This window comes from Strix uralensis, chromosome 2, assembly GCF_047716275.1.
Source record: "Strix uralensis isolate ZFMK-TIS-50842 chromosome 2, bStrUra1, whole genome shotgun sequence".
Classification (NCBI taxonomy): Eukaryota; Metazoa; Chordata; class Aves; order Strigiformes; family Strigidae; genus Strix; species Strix uralensis.
In genome coordinates, this window is record NC_133973.1 from 43,627,542 (window position 1) to 43,646,293 (window position 18,752).

Here is an 18,752-nt window from a genome sequence, read left to right on the forward strand (position 1 = left end):
TAAATACTTAATATGTATTAAATGATACAAATATTTTATTTTCTTGGGAAATGTAATTTTATGCAAGTTAACACTTGAGTGGCCAAGTAGAAATTAACTGAACTTCTGGGTTATGCAGATTATGAGTATTGTATCTAAAGGTGTTATAAATGGCCCATTGCTTCTGTAGGCAGTACTACGTTTCCACTTTAGTGGTGAAAAATAAATTTAGAACTTTGCCAAATTTTAGGACTTCTCTACTTTTGAGTCCCATATGAAAGATGTAAAAATAACAGTTTCTCATAGGTTTATTATGCGCAACATAAAGAGTAGCAGATCACGTCTGCTCTTGCTTTGTTGTCTTTGTGATTCTGTAATCTCAGTAGCTGTTAAATAAACAACTACAAGCTCCCTGTACTTTCAGAGCTAAAGTCCTCTAGGATGGGAAGTGAACTGAAGATAATGAGAGGTCTTTTATCTTGCTGCTATAGCTTTTGAATCATACAGCTTTCAAAACATGCACAGCCTTCCACTTCTGGGAGGGACCGTTCCAAGGAGTATAAGAAACATGGAGAATGGAGCATAAGAATGCTTATATGCTCCAAGTAACCTATTTGACTGCCTTTGCCATGGGACAAAGCTGCAGACACCTTTCCTAGAAGTAGGGTGGCAACTATGCTGAGTTTCAAAGAACCTATATTAAGGCAGTTAATTATTTTTGTTCCTCACTTATATAGCTGTTTATTATATCACAAGGTGTCTTTACTTGCATTAGGCCAAGGTCGTGTGAACATTTGCTCCATAGATTTCCACAAGATATATTGTACCAAGAGAAAATACATGATTGTAGAAACACAGACATGGGTTGCAGTATTTAAAAAAAAAAAAATCAAATGGCTGTCTAGTTAGAACAGAATTTTATTTTTTATTTTTTCTAAACAGCAAAGGAAAAATTTTTTTTTCTAGACAGCTCAACCCAAAGATGTAGTATGTAGTTTATATAATCAGCTCTTCTTCATACATAATAATGTCTTTGTTTGAGGAATTATGGGTAGATAAAGAAGATGAGATAACCTACATTATATATGCATCTACAACTACTTTGTGTGATGTGAAATTTCTCATGTTGTATAGGAAGTGTTTCTAGTTATAAACTGTTGCATGATACATGCAGGTTGCATGATGGAGTTTTGCAGGATTGGACACAGGCAAAAACACAGAAAGCTGTGTTTAGCAAAAAATGTATTGAGGGCAGACAAAGGAAGAGCTACTGAATCTGTGTTCCTGTAGGCTCTGTAATATAGCAATCTGTAGGCGATATTGTAATATAGCAAGTCGCACTAACAGGCAGCACGTAAACTGCATCAGCGGGAAGTGCTGTATGCTGGCCTGTGACTCAAGGATTACATTTTGCATGTCATCCCATGTGCAAAATGAGTCCTTGTTCCTGCTTCTGATCTCATATCAGAGATTATCTATTGTCTGAGGTCGAACAGTGCATTTTTCCTACAACATTTGAAACAATTTCTTGCTGTGATATAATGACACATAATTCATGCTGCTGGCTAAATACACATTTAATATTTTTTCACATTTTACAAAATATTTTTATAACCTGGAAATATTCAGTGTTCTGTAATAAACTGTGTTGTGTACATACCAAATAATGAAAACTGTTGTTACCTGCAATATGTGCTTAACTTTCTGACTACTGTAGCTGTCTAGGGCCATGTGTACACTATCTCGTAACTTAAATGTTACAGCTGCTTTAGGATATAGTCACTTTTGTTTGGAATGTGAGTATATTTTCTGTTACAATCACAGCTTGCAAAGTGACATTGGACATGTGGGTGTAATAGTTAAAGAAACCCTAGAAATAATGATTTACTCTGTGTTAGAAATAGTTTTGAAAAGTATTAACTCCATGGTTCCTGTTTCCACTGGAAAATGTACTGCTTGTGAATACCTGCGTTATGTGTTTTGTAATTCCAAATGTGTAATAGAAGAACATAAATCTGCAACTTTATTTTGTATAACATCCTGTTTACTGTTCTATTTGTTTTAGGTACATTTAAAGTATCATATGATGGGGTTATCTTGCTTAACATAGAACCTACCAGTGGAGTGGTACAGCCGAAATCTATAAAGACAGTTAAAGTGGATATCTGCACAGATGTACCCAGAATCATAAAAGAAGTGATAAAGTGAGTGTATGACTGAAGAAATCCAGCTCTATAAATTAGATCTTTGTCTGTTATTAATGCTAGTCTTTATTGTGAATGTTTATCTAAAAAAGTTAAGCTCCTAGGTGTCAGTTGCTGTCTTCCACATTTGTTTTTATTTAATGAATTTGATGATTATATTATCTCCACAGAACAGCGATGCATAAATTGTATACCTGGCTGTGTTATTAAAGATCTCTCATAAGTCATAATGGTATGGGATGTTTGCACATCTCTCAGTATACAACTAACAGTGAGCTTTTGTATCTTTCACCTTTCTACACATCCTGTGTTCCTTATTTTTTAGCTTCTGTAACTTTGCTATTTTTATTTTGGGTCTGTATGTTTCAGGAGTCTCAGAAACATTATGATGCCCTTTGGTGTATCTTATTTTAAATGGAGGGAATGTATTTGCAACCACTAACTCTTTTAAATGCCTATCTTGGCTCTCTTCAAATGGTGAATATTGTCTTTTTAGGAAGTGCCAGAATTTGTAAGTGGATACCAGTCTGGCAAGTCCTTTTCAATCCTGTTTTCTTATAATAGTGAATAGGGTGTGGTTGTTTTTGTGGGTTTTTTTTGGCGGGTATGCGTGTGTGTGTGTCTGTTTCCTGTTTTGTTTTTAAATTATTAAGGTATATGACTTAAAGTTCAGTTCTTCCCATTCTTGTATTTTTGTAGCCTATTGGAAAAGGAAATGAAATAAATAAAGTCTGTTAGGGTGACAGGGAAGACGATACCTGTATTTTGCCTTACAGTTACATCCTCCTTCATACAATGTTTCCTTTGGCTACTGAGTTGCAACCTTTTGGTTGCAAAATGTCGTGCTTTCTGCCTTTACTTTTCTGTCCACTGTTTTCTTCACCCTATCTTGGTTAAATGGCTACTGTCTCCTGCAGTCTAGTAGATAGTTTATCTATTAAACTGAAAGAACATAACTACACAGAGCTCAGATTTCATCCTTCACCAGTTTCCTGCCTTAAATTCTTCAGAATTCTGTCAGTGAATCTGGTATTTCTTAGTAGTTGTTGCTGTATCCTATAGACTAAATGAAATCTTAAGTTTCCTTGTCAAACCTTACAGAAATATATAAATTTGTGTGTATATATGTATTTAAACAAACAGGGTAATATTGAAAGTCTTACAATGGGTATTTGACAGGAATTTGAGTTAGAGAAATAGTACAGTTTTGATGAAGACACCCTGGTTATTTCTGTTTGCCTTGTCCTCTAAGTATTTTGCTTTTATGCACAAGCAAAATTATTTTCAGAAGAATTCACTATTATATTTTTTTGGGATTTCTTTTCTGTCTTGGAGAATTGTGTAGTTATGCTTTGGAAGTTGAAAGACGATATTTACAGTTTGAGATCCTCTCCCAGATCACTTGTGTAGTTATATATGTGACTATTAAAAACAAAGATTTTTTTTTTATTTTTTTCAGGTCACAGGTTATTCAAAAGGATAGTTGGTTCTGTTAGAACAATAAGTTATATTACTAAATTTGACTGTTTTGTGCAACAAATATGCTTTGTTCCAGTAGAATTCTAATAACAAACATTTGTACAGTGTCTATATGGTCCTTTGGTATTCTGTGTATCATCAAGATCAAGCATTCAGGAAGGAACAGCAGCAGTTCTTTTATGCTTGTTCAGTGGATTTCTAGCTTCAGTTGCCTAAGAGAAAATTACTAAGTATATGCCAAAATTGATACCTAGATACACTGCTCTTATTTCTGAGAATCTTTTTATGATCTGTGGACATCTCTGATTCTTTTGAGATGTCATTCCTATTGTTTCAAACATTAAAAAAGGGGAAAATCTCAAAAAGCTCCCCAAAACTCCACCACGTAATGTGTGATTCTTCCTGGTTGGTAATATTCCTGCCAGGTACCACATAATCAAGTACACTCTTTTTCCCCTCCTCTACGCCAATCCCCCCACCCCCCCGCTTAGTTTATCTGTGGAAAGCCAGTGATTTAAATGCTCTGATTTGGTTCAGTTTTGCATAGGTTCTAATATAAACCAAACTGCTTATTCCTAACACTTTTCTACATTACCTACTATTGCTACTTACTATATTGCTACTCTTACTGACAGAGTGGAGTTGGAAGGTCATGGCGGCACTGAAGTATGGATCAAAGCTGTTGTGGTTGAACAAGTTCTTAAAGTTCTAGGAGTGTCTTGTGGAAATGTATTGAAATGCATTAACTTTGGACCAGTTTACTTTGGCTCTTCAAAAACTGAACAGATATCTTTATACAATGAAAGTCCTGAGTGTATGGACTGGGTAGCAGTCCTGGAAGACAATGCCATTGGAGGAGAGATGGTAAGAAATTGTTCTGGTTTTTATTTTAGTTGAAAACTTGTTTTCATTTCTGCTTTTGCATTTTTTGTTTCTTAACATTCACCTTCTAGTAGCATTTACTATGTCATTCTATTTACTGATGAACAGACTTACTGAAGCTTCAGTCCAACCAACAAATATTGTACTATAATTTAACCTTGGAATTAAATTCTTCAGGTATTTCTGTTTCGCTGTGTGAGATCTTAACCTTAACAATGTTAAATACGTTGCCTGGGTGTGGGTTTTTGTTTTTTGTTTTGGTTTTTTTTTTGTTTGTTTGTTTTGTTGGGTTTTTTGAGTGGTTTTGCTTGAAATCCTACTGGATTTCCTATCATGTAGTAGGAATTATCAAAATATATTTTGGTATTCTAAGATGTTAAGCGTCTGTGGTTTCACTTGTTTTTCTCGGTGAAATCATCTGAGTGAGCATGATCTTTAAAAAAGGGAATTCAAAACATTGACATGAAATGTATGTTTAAAAATTGGTTAGCCATGCGATACGTAACTATGTCAGTGCTATTACTTATGTCTTTCTACTTGTGAAAGATATGAAAATGTATGTGTAGGAGAAAAATACAAAATCTAAATACAATAGGGGAAGCAGAACAGGCTGAACTATTCCACATTTTGATTATTTTTTAGGGGACGGATCTTCAGAGGAGTGCAGATGCTGTTTTACAAGACTTAAGCCTCAAAAATAGGACAACAGATGTAGATATTTCCACCTTGATCTTGTGCATTCCCAATCAAGGAACCTTGCTACCTTATGAGAAATCTGTGGTTACATTGTGTTTTAGTCCAAAGTGAGTGGTTCAAATGAGACATACACACACAAGTTGATTGGTCTAAACTATTCTGTAAAGAGCTGTGTTAGAGAAAATAATTTTGAGTTAATGTGTCTGCAAATTTTTTCTGGATGTCTTCTTCTGTATTTATGTGTGTTAAATGAAATTGCTTGGCATGATACTACAAATGAGAAAGCAAAGTCTGAAGTGATTATCTGGGAGATGTTTTATTATACATTAAGGATGTATTTGAACCAAGAATTGGTTAAGCTTGTTTTGTGAGAATAAGGATTTTATTAGATTTTGCAAGGGAGTGTAACTGCAGTTCCCATTAAATATGTTGAATCTCTAAAGATTGTTCAGAGTTCTACAGTGTCAAATTAAGTTCCTTTTTAATGACTGCAGATTTATTTCGTAAAGATGTAGTATATGTGCAGCATTGTGAAAGAATATATATGTATTACATCACCAAGAAACATTTTGGAGAGCTTTCATTCCATTAAAAAAAAGTAAGCATAAAGGAACATTTCTTCTTCAGATAAGGAAAAGAAAAAGCACACTTGCCATTTCCCCTCACTTAAACTCTAATTATAAGTTGTTATTATGCATGTAATATTAGATAAGAAAACTGTTGTAGACGGGAAGAGATATCCAGTGGCTTGTAAAATAAGCATACAGATATTGTTGAGTTTAAATTTGTTACTGTTCCATTTTCTGAAAGGAAGTATAATGATCATTTGTTCAAGCTGTAACCTACAGCAAAGAAGCCAGACTGGGTGAGGAAAAATAAGCCTTCATTATTTTTGTGGGTTGGGGTTTGGTGGTTTGTTTTTTCCCCATATTGTAATTAGAGATTGTGACTCTTACAGGAAATTTAAAAGGGACTTTTCAGTGATCACTCATTCACTCCAACAAGATTACGTACTGTTTCTGAGATTTGAAGCTGTTGGGAATAAAGATGGCTATCTGCAGGCCCTCAGTGATGGTGCCACATCAATCACAAGTATGTTATCAGAGATGTATAGTCACCCTCAGAAATGTATATATGGATGATAAAACTGTATATCTTGATTTATTTCTTTTTTATAATTTCTTCTTCATCTTAGCAGTTTTATGGGAAACCTGTATGTGTTTTATTTATATCAATGCAAAGACATTATTGTAACTTACATCTTTAATGCTTTAGCACCAAAAAATCTTTGAACAGCGAGTAGAAAGGAAGAGGGAATCATGCATGTTGTGAGTAAACCTGCTGGTAGTGAACACCTAGAACTTAATTATAAATGTAAATATTTGGAGGACATTTAAAAACCCCCAGCCATTTGCAAGTCACCAGCATTTTGGTAATACCAGTTTTGTGCATTTTCAAGTGAATATTTGATCACCCTCAACATCCTTAATGAGGGAATATGATCTAACAGCCATTACAAGTAAGCATGTCTGTGTTAAGTTTCTAGAAAATTGCATTATAAATCATATTGTATTATGATATCTTTTTGTTTTTGCTACCATACAACTACATTATGACTTTTCTGTTTGTAAGCTAATAGGTGTGTGAGGTTGTTTGTTTGTTATTGTGTTTGTCTAATGCAGTGAATCATTCTCATCACGTGGAGTTGGCTTTGACAGGTACTGGGCTTCCTGTCATGTTAACTTTTAATCCAGGACCAGTTATTAAGTTTATGGACTGTTTCTTGGGTGAACAAACACAAGTTCTGTGCATACTCAGAAATGAATCTGAGTCCCTTCCAGCAACATTCAGCTTCCGCAAGATTGCTCATTTTAATATTTCTCCTGAAAAAGGAAAAATAACAAAAAAATCTGCAAAGGTAACTCTCTTTCTCTTAGATTATGTAGATATGCAGATTACTTTACAGTGGTCAGTGGCGGAATTTCTTGAAAGTAAACCGGAACAATTTCACTTCAGTAGCCATGATGTTTGATATCAGCCAAATACATAATTTTTTTCTCCTTATGTAGAGTCTTTTAATGCTCTTTCCTGTACTCCAGGAAGCAACAAGTGTTATTTTAAATTTGGAAAAAATGATTGTAGTACTCAAGAAACTTTACCCAGGTTTTTCCTGGCTTTAAATTTTTTGATATTTCACTGACTTGAGAAGATTGAGTTATACTCAAACCTTTGCGGATCCTTTCAATTTCTTTCAGTAAATAACAAATACTAGTTAGATAACATTTCTTTTAATGGAAGAAACTTTGCCAAATTTAAGTCAACTATGGAGACATTTATAATTTCACAAACCTGTAGCTCAGGGCACAAGAGAGAACAACTTTTCCCAGAAGTGAGCAAGTAAGAGTTTGTGGTGTTCTAATGTGTAGCGGTTTTATGTTTTCTTATATTGCCAATTTATTTGTGGCAGTTGGCATATTCTAAAGACCTAGGTTTGAACACCTATCTTAGAAGTAAGAGTGGAGAGAAGTGACTCAATTAAACAGAGAATTACACAAAACTTTTCTCTTTGCTTTTCTGCCTCATATGTCTCATAACGACTTTTTTTTTTTTTCCCCAGGATGTGATATTTTCATTTTCTCCACATCAAATAGGAACATTTAAAGTGAAGCAAGTTGTCGATATCATTGGTATGGGACTAGAGAAAAATAATTTTCAGGTTTCGAAGATGTCCTTTCACCAAATATATTTGAGCTTCATTGGTGTGTGCAAATCTAAGCGAAAAAACATTCTATTCAAAATTAATCCTGGTAAGATGATAGAAAGATAAGTGACAAGTGATAAAATGTTTTAAAGGTACATTTTTTTTAAATTTTAAAGAAGAATTTTTTACTATTTTTAGTTTGTTTTTTAAAAATCTCTTTGAGATTTGAAGGAATGCTCAATTATATGACATATACCCATAAGAGTATAAAACAGTGGCTAAAATAATGGTACCTGTCCCCCCATATTTTAATAAATTGAATTATTAAAGCATAAATTTTCATCATATGATTATTTAACTTCTACAAATAGGAAAATAAAAGCTTCAGTTTTTGGCAGCAATGCCATTTCACAGTGCTAGTATGTTTCAGTTGTAAGTAGGGAGGTGGGTAAAGCACAGGAAGAAATTAGGAAAGATAACAGGGTATTCTTCATTGATTGAAAGTTAGTACTGCCAGATGAATTTGCCAGTTAATACAGCCTGCTACCTGTCCCATGTCCATTGACTCTTCCTATCTTATGAAGCCTGTGCCAGCATAAAGAATCTTTCAGGATATGCAATAATTAGTCTCTAACTTGCTCCTCATGTTCCTAATGTGTCCCACGAACCACCACTTTACAGTAGATTTCACTAAACTTGTCACCATGTTTTAAAACCAGTCATGGGAAATGTGGCTTTTTCTAGCATCAAATATGCCGTAGCATCTGCAGGTAGTACTAGTGGTAGTACACAGAGGTGCATTTGGTTTCTGTGTGTAGGTAAGGAGGGGAGCTTGAATGCCTCTTAACTGACTGCTGTCCACTTGAAGATGTACTTGCTAGTGAAAAACAGGAAAGCAATACCCATTTTTTTTTTCTTCAAAAAAATTGCATTGTGGGGAAGTAAAAAGAGGCAGTTGTTGGAAAGTCAGTATAAAATGCTGTTTCTACAAGTATCAGAATGGTTGATGAACCACTGGACATTCCTGCTACTTTCAAGAAGGTATTTCAAGTCCATGGCAATCAAGAACTGATGAGGAAACTAAGTTTTGCAATTTCTGGGTTTTATTGTTGAAATCCAGAACTACCGCAGTTTTCCTGCTTCAAAAACACAATTAAAATACGTTTCTGTGGATCAAAGTTTTAATGTAGTATTCAAGTTTTGTCAGCTTTTCTGAATACTCTTGTCTACCATTCACTCTATTAATGTCCCCATTCTGCTCCTATATGCAGGTTTATAAAGAGGTTATGAGGGCTATTTGTATTCTATAGGCTGTTGATATTTGTGTTTTGCTTTTAAGCTTTACTGAAGTGTGGAAGGAAAGTAAATTTTTTCAGATCCTTATATAGATGGGTTTGGTATCTTCCTGTTCTTTTCTCATAGCCTCTGTGGATGAGTATGTGCATTTGTGTCTCTGTATTTGGTGGAGGGGGAAAGAGACTGGAATAAAGCTTCCTGCAAATTGTCCTTCCCTGGACAGTGGATGTTGTAATCACTCCTATAGTTTGGAGGATGGAAAGTAGGGTGTTTTGGTAGCCATTTTAGAGTAAAGTAAGGATAAAGTGGGTAAAACCAGTATGTTTGCTTTAATGTGTCAATTTTTTTGCAAGTGAGGGAGGGAGGGGCAGTGAAGAATGGACTTTTTTATAGTGCCGTTTTAAACGTGTATCTTTATGTAAGGAGAGGTAGGCAAACACGTGGCCTAGTTTCTGTCACAGTTTTTCTCTTTAATGTATATGTGCTTTTTTAAAACTAGAGTGAAAAAGATCTGAGCTCTCTTTTTAGTTGTGATAGATTGGGAATTCTTGTTCAGAAATCATGCCTATGTTTGCAGCCCTTAAGACAAGCTTTAGGACACCATGGACAGTGTTGTGACAGAGGCAGCTCTGAGTGTTCGATCATGTGCATGTGTGAGACAAAGCATCACAGCTTGAACTGAATACTAGTGGTTTGGGCTCTAGTATTTATTCGGCTGTGAACTAGGCTGGGGAAGGCTGTTAGCCGTTAGTGTGGTCTGAATGCCTTCTTTCCTCTTGTCTGAGGAGAACATAATGGGATGGGTGACTGATTGTTGCACTACTGGGTGGACCAGTATAAATTAAGAAATACTTTTCTAATACTTTGAATTTTGTTTAGAAAGTATAAGTGTATATAACATGTTTTATTTGAATTTGAAGGTATAACACCAATAATTTCCAATGCAACTGGACAGTTTGTAGCTGATGGCACAGGACAGTGCACTGATTCAGCACCTGTGGCAATACTTAAATCAACCCAGACACAAATTCATACTCACCGGATAAACAGGAATTGTGAGGGTGATGCACTTATAGCTTTTCCTAATGACCGTGCAGCCAGCATTAGGCCTAGCGAATGGAATAAAAAGTACAGGTAAGAATTATACGAATACAATATTTAAACCCACACATTTGTATATACTGTATAGTCGATCAAGATTGGTTACTCATAACAGTTTACTGTTGGTTTTTTTTTCAGGCTGAAAGTTATTTAAAATTCATTGAATTCTACTTAACCTTGAGCCTCTTGCACATAAATTTATTGAGTTGCTTTTCTTATGTGAAACTACAAATGTAGCTATTACAGTTTCAATATTTCATTTTTATGCTTGCCTTTACAAGGTCAAATATTAATAATCAGCTGTGATAAAAAGAATGTTTGAAATACAATATATAAATAGCAAAATATGTATGTTTTCATTGTAACAAGACCCATAATCATTTTACACATGTAGTGAAACTACAAATCTCTTTAAATATTTAGGACTATTTTCACAAAGACTGAGAGATATAATTATATAGATCCAGAGTTTTCTTATACTGACTGTGAACGACTGTCAAAAGAAGCGCATAAGGAATACTACACAGACTTCATTTCTAGTTTAAGACAACGTCGTTTACAGAAAGATGCTACTAGGTAAGACTTTGTTTAAAGGACAAATAAATACTTTAGGCTCATGAAAAATATGTGTATATATGTCCAGAATTAATTTAGTGGCACCAATAGTATACCTAAATTTGTCCCATGCTGAAATGCTTATGGTGTTGGGACCTTCATTTGTAATACATTCTAAACCTGTATTGTTCAAATGTTCATTTAGACACTTCCTGGGTAAAATGTAGGGGCAGAGGCCTGGAACTTGAAATTAATCTTAAAATGAATTTAAAATAAGATGCCAAGGTTTAAGAAGAGTTGGTTATGGTTAGTAGGAAAAACGTAATATTGATTGTATTGGATTCTGTTTTCTTTTTATGTAATAAATTGTATGTATTTTCAAGTAGTGTGTCTAGCTCATTGTGTGTCTAGCTTCATTGTGGAATGAAGCAGATAAGATTAAAGGATTGTATTGGTCTTCTAGCCTTATAGTAAATTCTCACTTCATGAATTTGTGTATTTGATTGGTACGCTGTGGAGCAAAATCATGGAAAAGCAGAACTGATAGCTCTGCTACTTTTAAAAGGCTGTTTTTTTTTTTTTTAAAAAAAAAGCCTGTAAAGCTTCTAAAGCAAGAGAAGTAATACCTTAAGAATGTTAAGCTTGTAAGCTCCATTATTTAAAAATTAATTAATGCCAGTGGATTGTTCTTGTAATCTCAATTTACCTTGCTCTGTGTATATACATTATGATTCAGACAAGACCTGCAGAGCTGGATTTATTTTATTTTTATTCGTGCACGTGATGTATGGTTTTCTTGAAAGGAACTGGTGTTGTGTAGTGAGTGAACTGTTGTTTATGTGACCATAACGCATGTATTCAAGGTATATTGCACAAGGAGCAAGAACAGAAAGGAAAATTTCACAGTTATCAGATGAATTTCACTGTTACTATCAAACATGATAATAATTTTCTGAATACTTGATACAAAACATCTGTGTAAGATCTCTGGAAGTTTCACATCTCTTGGTTGCAGGTGAAATTGATTGATTGGAGTTGAACTTTGATCAAGAAAAGTTAATTGCTCTGAAAATTAGGCTATAAATTGTCCAGTTCAGACATATGCAATTAAAGGATCCTTTGTAATCTTGGCATTTACTAACCTTTTAAGTGCTTGACTGTACAACTTAATTGTTCTTTAAGAGATATTTTAGACATGTTATAGTATTTATATTTATATTTTGATAGCCGTAACGCTTGCAGCCTATTTAGCTAAGCAATTGCCACAAATGCGCAACAGATGATAATCCTTGCCTAGAGAATACAGTAAAAGATTTTTCAAGGTGTTTTCTGTACTTGAGGTTTTTTTAATAATGAAATAGTCCTACTTAAAGTATTATTTGTTATGTTTAAAAGTCTTAAATAGTTTAATGTGTAGAACATGCAATGTTCAAACTTCTAGATGTCCATATTCTTTTTTTTTCCCTCCCCTATAGGCAGTTTTCTATTTATAATAATTCAGTGAACATAGGCCTTAAACCAGCTGAAGGGCTTATGTCACCAAAGATCTCAATCACAGATTTTCACAAGCAGAAACCACAGTTCAGAATGCTTCCTTTAGATGAGAATTGCCTATTAACTAGTCGAAAATTGGCAGCAATTGGTTCTAAATCTTCAATCAAAGAAGTAAGTTAAATGCTTGACTAGTAATGTAAGCATAATGTGTTTACCATATAAAAAAGCATAAGAATTTTGATCCTGCTCTGCGATGTCTTGTGCTTATCACAGATTTGGAGTGGGCTTAGTGCTATCCCATCTTCTACCCAGGAGAAAGAAGATTGTAGTCTAACTTTGACATCCAAGCAGCTTCATCAGATACTAATTGGTAAGATTTTTAATTTGGTTACTAAATGCATATAGTTGTTATAAAAGCACTTATTTGTAGTAACACAATTTATGTTCATAATTGTTCACCTTAAATAGAAAATGGCTTAATTTGGTGGCAGCTTGATATCTACAGTAACGTTTAAATAAAGCTTTGATTCCTCAGGAAATACTGAGATATGATTAGGTATGAACACGTAAAAGAGCTTCCTTTAAAGACTGCTCATACTACAGCCTGTTAGAGAGAAATCAATATAGCATAGTATAAGGGTTGCTAATACCCTTATGCCTTGTTATTGAATAGTAGATTCATGGGAGTGTTCAGAATGTTTCTGGGAATTTAACAGTGAACAGTGATACCTCAAAGTAAAACTTCTTCAGGATCCTCCTTCAAAATAATTTCAGTGGAATGGTCTGTGATGAGGAGTAACACCTTCTAAAGTTTGTGGGGGACTCATCTATTAAGAACACTTGTTACTAAAACTGGTCTATTTTAAGGTCAATTTTTTTTCAGTAAAATTATTTCGCAGCAAAGTTTTCTGTACTTTCTGGGCTTTTTTTGTTTTCAATGAAGCCAGAGCTTGAATAGTGTAGCTGTGTATGTTGATACACTTGGGGAAAGGTAGTAGAAGATAAACATATTAATACAAAAATTACTTAGAGTTTTGTAAGATGTTTGATTGGTGCCATGAACACTAAAGTTTGCAGGCCAGCATAAAAAGTGGTGATAGAAGTAAATAAAGTAGTGAGATAATTCTGTCACCAGTTATTAAGCCAAATGGGGCTGGTCAGGGAGGAAATAAACAGGTTAAGTATATAAACTCTCAGTGAATTGCTGGTTGTCTGGCCATTGAAATATCTGATTAATAAAAAGAAGTATGCATGATTATTAATGTTAGTAATTAGCACATTGCTTTTCCTATTTTAACAGCTGGCTAACACAGACAGAATTAATAAATAAATGTTGGTACTGGCTTTTGAGTCGTACTACTGAAAAGATTCACAGAACATTTTTGTGTGAATTTCTTCTGCTGCAGGATTGTTCTAGCTGACTAATTCTGTAATTTGAGGAACTAAAATGTTCTGATCATAGTGTTTTAGTAGTTATGCTTCCTTACATTAAATTTTACTTTTCAATGTTGATGATCTTATTTCTTATATATTCCAGGTCCTTCTACTATGGATTTTGGTGATGTTTGTGTGTATTCTACAACAGCCAGAAAACTGCACATCATCAATAACTTGTTAGTTCATATATGGATACAAATTGGGATTGAAATTGATGAATTACAGCAGACAAGTCCATTGTCTCAGGTGGTGCCTCCTCTTACGAAGACTCATATTCCAATTGTATTTGAGACAAACACTCCTGGAATGTTTAAAAGGTAAGGCTTCTTATATTTCTCTTTATTTACATATTTCTTTGCAGCAGTAGAATTAAAAAACAATAAAAAGCATGTGGCTGGTTTAAACTCAGTGTTAATGGTGTACACTTATTTGTGGTGATATTGCAATAATTAATGCAGTTTTACGTTGCAAAATTTTGCTAGTATGGTAATGTTTCTTAGGGTTTAAAAAATCCAACAAACTGTCCTGTCAAAAGCCCATATAGCCACAGGTATATCAGGGAAAAAGGTTTTCTATTACAGTCTATTTGTTAAGAGAAATTTTATGGAAACTGCTGTGCTCTTTGGGACAAAGTGTTGCATCACTGCATCTATGCTCAGATCTTTTGATGCAGCTCATGGGTAAATGTATAGGCAAACTGTTTTCTTGCTTTCTAGTATGGAGATGGAACTCTCACTTTACTAATGCTGTTAAAATCACTGTATGAGTTCGATCATCAGGATAATCTTTGCTTTTGACATGATTTAAGTTGTACGTAAAACAATTACAAATTGCTTTCTCTTGTCAGTCTTAACTGTGTGTTTACACTCAATTGTTTTGTTAAGTATTTTCTTGCTAATGATTATATTTCACATAAATTTTACTCTGACTACAACATAATAAATATATTAAAATACTGAGAAATATATATTTTTATGTTACAGATCTTTCACTTACACAATAAACAACCAGCACCTTGGGCATGTGCTGGTAGTTGCAAAAGCAGTATCTGTTGAACTTGAGCTGTCTGCAAGAGAACTTATTTTAAATCCTATTCCTGGCTACCTAGCAGAGACAGAATTTAGAACAACTGTCAGGGTATACAATCCCAGAAACCATCCTGCTGAATTTACCTGGAAACCTATAATTACAGACAGAGGAACTGCATTTTCTATACAACCAGCCAGAGGTATGCTATACACGTATAGTGTGCGTGCACATACCTTAAATGTTAATAATGTTAAATAAGACAAACATTTAGCTGATACTATACATTTTCTAGATTTGGGGCAATATCGGTGTATCCCAAAAGTAGTATCAGATTACAGTGTTAATAATACAGCAGCACTCCCTGTATAAGCCCTACCCTGAGTGTGTACTCACTCCACTTTGCTGTTTCTATGCCCAGCCAGCAATGCTTATGTAACCATTTTTCTCAGCCCAGATTGCTGATATTTCAAAAGTGAGGCAGCTATTTAATGGCAGTTAGCAATCTAATACAGCTCATCAGGATAGGAAATTTTCCAAAAGCACTGTATGAATGAAGCTGTTAAGAAGTTGATGTAGACAGTCTGAGTGACACAAATGGAATTCAGTCTGGGATTAGTTTCCACTTGCATTATGGATCAATATTTATTAGAAGTGAGACATCAGCTTTTACCTTCTTTCCTTGGAAAGATAGTGTTCTGCAGGAGTATGTTGGAGCGCCATTATTAAAGAACAAACTGTTAAGTGAATTGGCATTACACAGTTCAAACAAGATTTGGCTCGACCAGGAGCTTGGTGAGCTCTGATTCTTGAGAAAAGATACTTCTCCTGATATGAGTTCAGACTCAGTTGCAAAAAGAAAATGTATATGGTCTTTCCCAAAGTAGTTGTTCTACAAGAAGGATAGTCTGTTCTTTTATTTTTAAAAATGTTGACGATTTGAGTAATTCATGGCTAAAAAATACCAGTGAACTTTAAGAATGTTTTACTGCAGGTTACTAATAAACAGATTATGCAATTTTCATGAGGATTCAGAAACCAATTTTACTTAATTCAGCATACTGTTCAACACCTTTGAAATGTAGGCTTAGTGTCCAGTAATAGAAGGTCATTTCACTTAAATGTGCTTATGTTATTTCTAATTATATAATGTAATTTGATAATTGTACATGTGTATTCTATAACATATAAATCATGCACATTTATTTAGGCTTTGTGGAGGCCTATAGAGATCTGGAGTGTGAAGTTGTTTGGCATCCAGGGTTCAACTCTCCAGAAGCAGGAGAATTCAACTTGTGTGTGCGTAAAGGAAACACAATTAAGTTGAAATGTTTTGCAAAGGTAACAATTCCTACAGCAGATTTAGAGAAGCAAAAAGCATGTTTTTTTTAAAACAAGTAATTTCTTAAATGTATTTCTATTATGATGTATTCAACAAATATTTTAATTTCATATAGCTTCTATTTGACATGTTTATCAAAAAAATATTGCTCCAAAGACGATGGAGAAAGCAAGACAAAGACAATTTCCCTTTTTCTTGCTTTTGATGTTATACTTCCTTTGGCACCATAACTTAGTGGTCCTTATGTATTAAACGGTAATTGTTCTTCTTGGTTTGCTTAGTTTAGCCAAACAAAGGTTGAGTGGTGGTATGATAGTTCTTTAGATAAATAAAGGGATAGAAATCAAGGTGTGTGTGGGAAGGTATGTTTCAGAGCTTCAGGGTAACAACAAGCTGTAACGTAATTTTGTATTGTTATTTGAATATGGTATTTAATGATTTGAAAAGCAGTGTTCTGGATAGTCTTCTAAACAGTGAAATTCAGCTTAGGTTAATCATTTGTTATGTTACATGCTGGAGGTGTGAAGGAGACAGGCTTCCCCCCCCCCCCCCCCCCCCTGTATTCTACTGGCTGCATGATCTAAACTTTCATTTTGGGAGCCAAGAAAACTTTTCCCTTCTTTTTATGTGCCGGCTTTCTCTCTTTTTTTTTTTTTTTTTTTTTTTTTTCCCCACTAGCTTTTTTTCTTTTCTTCCTCTTCTTAAGAAGCCTTGGAAATTGCCATATGTAAACCAGGATATGTGTAAACTAGAATATTGGCATTTCTACTGCTATTAAAAATCTCTGAAGTCCTCTCCTGATCACACATTTAGAATTAAAAAAAATCATGGAGCTTGTGCTTTTAAATTAAATTTAATTAATATATTTTTATTTGTCTTGAAATTAGCCCAGAAATATCCCTGGGGTTGTCTGTTCAGTTTGAATCTAGATAAATTCAATACGTTGAGTAAATCTTGTCTGACACTTAAACTGTGTTTGTCTATTTGAATACTTCTAATTTATGCATTTCCACAAGTATATTAGCTCATTATGTAATGAAAAGAAAATTAGCCTGAATTATTTATTTGTATTTAGTTTGCTTGTTTTCTTTTTTTATAGCTTGGTACTACCAAAGTTCAGTTTATGGAACAAAGGATACCCTTCAGTCATAGTCCACTAGGTTTATCTACTTGTAAGACAGCCACTCTTCAAAACACAGGATACAATCATGCGTACTTCCAAGTAAGTTAAAATTATTTTAAGCATATTTAATTTCTTAGGGTGGGGAGGGAGAAGGGGGTTCATTTTATTAGATCAAGTCACAGTTTTGTGTTCTCAGTTATTAGATACTCACCTACTTTAGCTTTTGTCTGGTTTTCGGTAGAAACAAGATTTATGTGAATAGGAATTCTGTTCCTCTGTCAAATTTGGATTGATGGACAGATAGACTGACAGACAAGCAAAGCGGTAATGGTCTAAAAGATTCTGGAAGTTTCATGATAACCAGTGATGAGGGTGGAACCCTATACTGGTCTCCCTATGAAAAAAGCAGTTACAGCTTGGATGTTTTTATATTTTGAGACAGAGCAAACTGGCGAGTCATCCTATTCACACTGACTGCCCAATCAGTGCATGCATAGACCCAGACTCATCACAGCAAATGTGATTACTTTGCTAGACTAACATCTGAGAGGAAGATAGGTTGTATTATGAATTGAATAAGAGATGAGATGGATGCCAGAGTGGGTAAAGACATAGTACATGAATTAGTAGGAAACCTAACCTCATTAGTTCTCCTAATCACAGAATGATTAGCTGTATTTATTTAGTGAAGCAAAATAATTTTCATTAAAATCCTCAGAATTTTTGTTGCTACATTACTATGGTACTAAGAAACTTGATAAATGTATTTTGATTTGTACTGTATTTCTCTGTTTATCAGCTGAGCATTGTATTAACAAGTAGTATTACTACACTCTTAGGGAAAGGGCCTGAAAGAATAAAATCAGCATAATCAATAAGACAAACATAGCCAGCCTTTTAAGCCTCTACAGTTACTCTTAAGCCAAGAGGTGGCTGGCTGGTCTTGGTCATTATCACTTGTGTAGCTATACTTTAAAAAGTTATCTATTTGGAGTGCATTAGAAGAGAACGAATTCTGTTTTGCCCTCACTAACTGTGGGTAAACTGAATATTTACTCCTAGTATTATTACTGAACTTTACAGTATTAGGATCTATGTCCTGTCTTCTTACTGTGAATGTCAAAACAGAAGCAGTGAGTTTATCTGTCACTGGAAAAATGCTTTCTAGAATATTGTGGAGACTTTCTACACAGCAGGTCTTAATTTTAATAACTTAATGAAAACAACCCGAAAACCAGAATGTGAAATTTCCAACTGATGTGGAAAAATTATTTCATAGTGGAAGCTTACAATCATTATATTTAGGAATCTTTTACGTTACTTTGTTTACCTGTATTTTTGCCTGAAATTTCTAAGTCCAAGTTAGCGTTATATGTTATGAATGTTCCTCTTGTAAGAATATAAAATCTTCATGATAGATATATTTCAGTATTATTA

General features: G+C 34.2%; 1 protein-coding gene across 1 annotated transcript in view; it reads left to right on the forward strand.

Annotated features, from left to right (window-relative positions):
- CFAP47 (cilia and flagella associated protein 47) overlaps positions 1–18,752 on the forward strand; it is a 347,912-nt gene that overhangs the window by 7,762 nt on the left and 321,398 nt on the right. The window contains exons 4-17 of the mRNA XM_074860922.1: positions 2,045–2,183; positions 4,298–4,526; positions 5,187–5,347; positions 6,199–6,332; positions 6,923–7,158; positions 7,858–8,047; positions 10,158–10,371; positions 10,762–10,914; positions 12,369–12,558; positions 12,661–12,757; positions 13,925–14,141; positions 14,808–15,052; positions 16,061–16,191; positions 17,292–17,414. Coding sequence (XP_074717023.1) covers positions 2,045–2,183; positions 4,298–4,526; positions 5,187–5,347; positions 6,199–6,332; positions 6,923–7,158; positions 7,858–8,047; positions 10,158–10,371; positions 10,762–10,914; positions 12,369–12,558; positions 12,661–12,757; positions 13,925–14,141; positions 14,808–15,052; positions 16,061–16,191; positions 17,292–17,414 — 2,459 coding nt within the window. The remainder of the gene's footprint in view (positions 1–2,044; positions 2,184–4,297; positions 4,527–5,186; positions 5,348–6,198; positions 6,333–6,922; positions 7,159–7,857; positions 8,048–10,157; positions 10,372–10,761; positions 10,915–12,368; positions 12,559–12,660; positions 12,758–13,924; positions 14,142–14,807; positions 15,053–16,060; positions 16,192–17,291; positions 17,415–18,752) is intronic.